Source organism: Cupressus sempervirens, chromosome 8 (genome assembly GCF_028749045.1).
Source record: "Cupressus sempervirens isolate cs-2001-9-10 chromosome 8, ASM2874904v1, whole genome shotgun sequence".
NCBI classification, from domain to species: Eukaryota; Viridiplantae; Streptophyta; class Pinopsida; order Cupressales; family Cupressaceae; genus Cupressus; species Cupressus sempervirens.
The window spans coordinates 673091055-673094288 of NC_143125.1; the positions used below are offsets into that span (position 1 = coordinate 673091055).

General features: G+C 22.8%; 1 protein-coding gene across 1 annotated transcript in view; it reads left to right on the forward strand.

Moving 5' to 3' along the window:
• Positions 1-3213: 3213 nt before the first annotated feature.
• The window catches only part of LOC149544247 (BAHD acyltransferase DCR-like), a 1389-nt gene continuing 1368 nt past the window's right edge, over positions 3214-3234 (forward strand). Inside the window, exon 1 of the mRNA XM_089795940.1 lies at positions 3214-3234. This exon is cut by the window's right edge and continues 381 nt beyond it. Within this exon, the coding sequence (XP_089652066.1) occupies positions 3214-3234 (21 nt within the window).

The window sequence follows — 3234 nt, forward strand, 5'->3', positions numbered from 1 at the left end:
TATTATAGTATTTTTCATTTCTATTTTCTTTATAATTAAATAATATATTATTATTTAAATGTAAACTTGTATTGTTTAGGCATTAGTAGAAATTGGAAACAAAAAATTATAAATAAAAAAAACTTCTAATCTATAATTTTTATTTTACACACGAATTGTTTAAATTCTAAATTTAAACTAAATTATGCATTTAATTTTTTTTAAAAAAATGTATCAACACTTAATTTCATAATAAAACTAAAATATAAAATAGTAATATATAGAACCTTTCTATTTTTTCTATTTAATTTAATTTTTCAGTTTAGATAAATTAATTTTTTATTTAAAAAACTAAAATAATTTCTAATTTTGAAATTTTATCATCATTTAGTTTTAGAATAAATTAAAAAATAAATAAAAATTTAGAATAAATTTAAAATTCAAATCTATATCTATACAAAATCTTTCTAATTTTTTCTCTAGCTATTATATAAATAATTTCATAGTTTGAAATTATATATAGTTATAACTAATTTTATAAAAAATTGAAAACTAAAATTTAAATAGAAATTAAAAACATAATCAATTAAAAAATTAATCTAAACAAAATTCAAAACTTTAAATTAGTAGTAATTCATAATAAGACAAGTACTAAAAAGTAGCATAGTACTTGCCTTTAGTTATGTAGTTAAGTATAGTTTATAAAATAATAACAATCATAATTATATTAGATTGTAATGTGTTAGTATTTAGAATGTGTAAAGTTATAATGATTAAATAGTACTATGTCTATTTGCAAGTAGTAATAATAAAAAATTTAAGAAAAATAATTTAAATATGATTTTATTGTGTTGAGATGTGAAATTATTCATGTGATTGCATATCTATAAAATTTAAATATTTTAAAAATAATAATCTATTATATATTTTATTATTTGAAGACAAAAATTATATTTTAGATATAATAAAAATTCAATATTATGATATTATGATACAAAGAGAGAGTAATATAAAAATTAGAAGTTTCTATGTGAAAACTTCTATTATCAACATAGTAAATTCTACAAAGAAAAATTTATAATAAGAAGTAAAAAAATTGGGAATATTTCAGATAAATAACTTTTTTAAAATATTAAAAATAAGGAATTATAAATTTTAAATTTGGTAGAAATATGTTTATTTTGAAAAAAATAAATTAAAAATATCATTATGATTGCTGGAGAGTAATTGATTAATAGTGTACAAGTCAATACAATAGATTAGTTTCTAAAAACATTGTCTCCTCATAAAAAGATAATTATCCGCTAAAAGTCTTACAACTTTTTTGACAAAAAAAAGAATTTTTGGCAATAATCCTATTGGCTTAGTTATATCTTATTATCAAAATTTTAAAAAAAAACCTCTCTTTAAACAACAAAGCTTCATTTTTTTTTTGATAGAGAATATGTTTGCATTAAACAATATTTATGATAAAAATAATAATAATAATTTATTTTTCTTGAAATATAATAAAATAAGATTTTGATAAAAAGTAAAAATTGAAGGTATAATATAGACATCATTTGACTCATGTCTCATTATCCCCATTAATGAATTATTTTATACCAATTGTATATAACTATTTTTTTGGTAATTTAAAATTTCAAAATAAGTAGAAAACAAGTTCAATAAAGATATCCAAACCAACCAAAAATAAGAAAATTAATTAATAAAAAAGAATTCAACCAATAAATCATAATAATTGTGTGTGAGATATCCTTGTTTTCCTTTCCTCTTTCATTCAACCCATCATTATTATTTTTAGTACTTGCCAACAGACATAGTATTATTGTAATCATTATTTATTATCTAGTGATTAAAAATGCATACTTTAATAGATGAAAGTCTAATGTTTTTTCTTTAAGAGGTAGCAAGGCCTGTATAATTTTATATTAATAATAAAGAGTCTTTACAATAATATAACTGATAGCATATCGAAAGAGAAAAGGAAAACATCACGTCTATGAGACTGTAAGGCTACATGAGACTTCAACTAATTGATAGAAAAGATACTTGGATACAATGCACTTAAGTAGAATCACAAAATCCCCATGAACAAATAGGGGTAATCAACCTAAGTGCAAAATCCCCATGAACAACTAGGGGTCTTAGAACCAATATAAAACTTCATATTTGTACTAATGACAAAAAACCCTCATGAAAATCAACTACAATAGAGCATCACACATCCATATGTTCTAGATGTCTACTAAGACCATGACCCCTAGACGAGGAAGTGTGGCAACCATGATGTCCATGATGTCCATGAGGTTGAGCTAGATCAACATGAGGAGCTACATGCCCATCATGTTCATGAACTAGGGGAATGAACAATGTACTAACTTTAACTCTAACTAGATTCACTAAAGGATGCTCAATTTTATCACCATGTGTAGAAAGAGCGCTATTTAAATACTTGTAATTTCAAGAACCTCAAGATTGCATCTCATTGCTTCAAATTAATATTTTATATAGCTTAGATGTATATTTCTTAATTTATAAATTTGAAATAGTAATGTTGAGCTTGGCTAAAAAACTGAGTCTTATACACAAAATTTTTGAAGAAATAACAAATTTTTACCAATATTTTTACAAATTTTAAATGATTTATCTACTAAGATAATAACAATTATTTTTTAAATAATAAGAACATTAAATTATTAATAAGGAATTTTTGAAGAAATAACAAATTTTTACCAATATTTTTACAAATTTTAAATAATTTATCTATTAACATAATAACAATTAATTTTTAAATAATAAGAACATTAAATTATTAATAAGGCTTAAAATGCACTAAATATTATAGTGCTCCACTTGAAGAAATTGTCTGCCCACGTTCTTGCCAGCCACATTTATATCTATGCAGACTTAAAACCAACTGTAAGAAAATATTCTTCCTTTGTTTAAGTTAATTAGAGCGCGTTGTTTAAGCAACGTAGATCACAAGGTATCCTTAGAATAAGGTGGTTAAGTAAGGAGCACATGTGGCAAAATCAGTTGAACATTATACAGCACATGCAATCTCCATCTGACAGTGTACACAAGTCTTTCCAAAGCACTTGTAAATGCAAATGCAGCGCTGACTTCTATTAAATATTTTTATATGCAACTGAATTCAAGATGCCTTGAAAGTGGATTAAAGAAACTTCAGAATGCCTTCATTTCATCTAATTTCTGTGGGAGAAGTGCAAAATGGTTCATGTTAATAGGAAG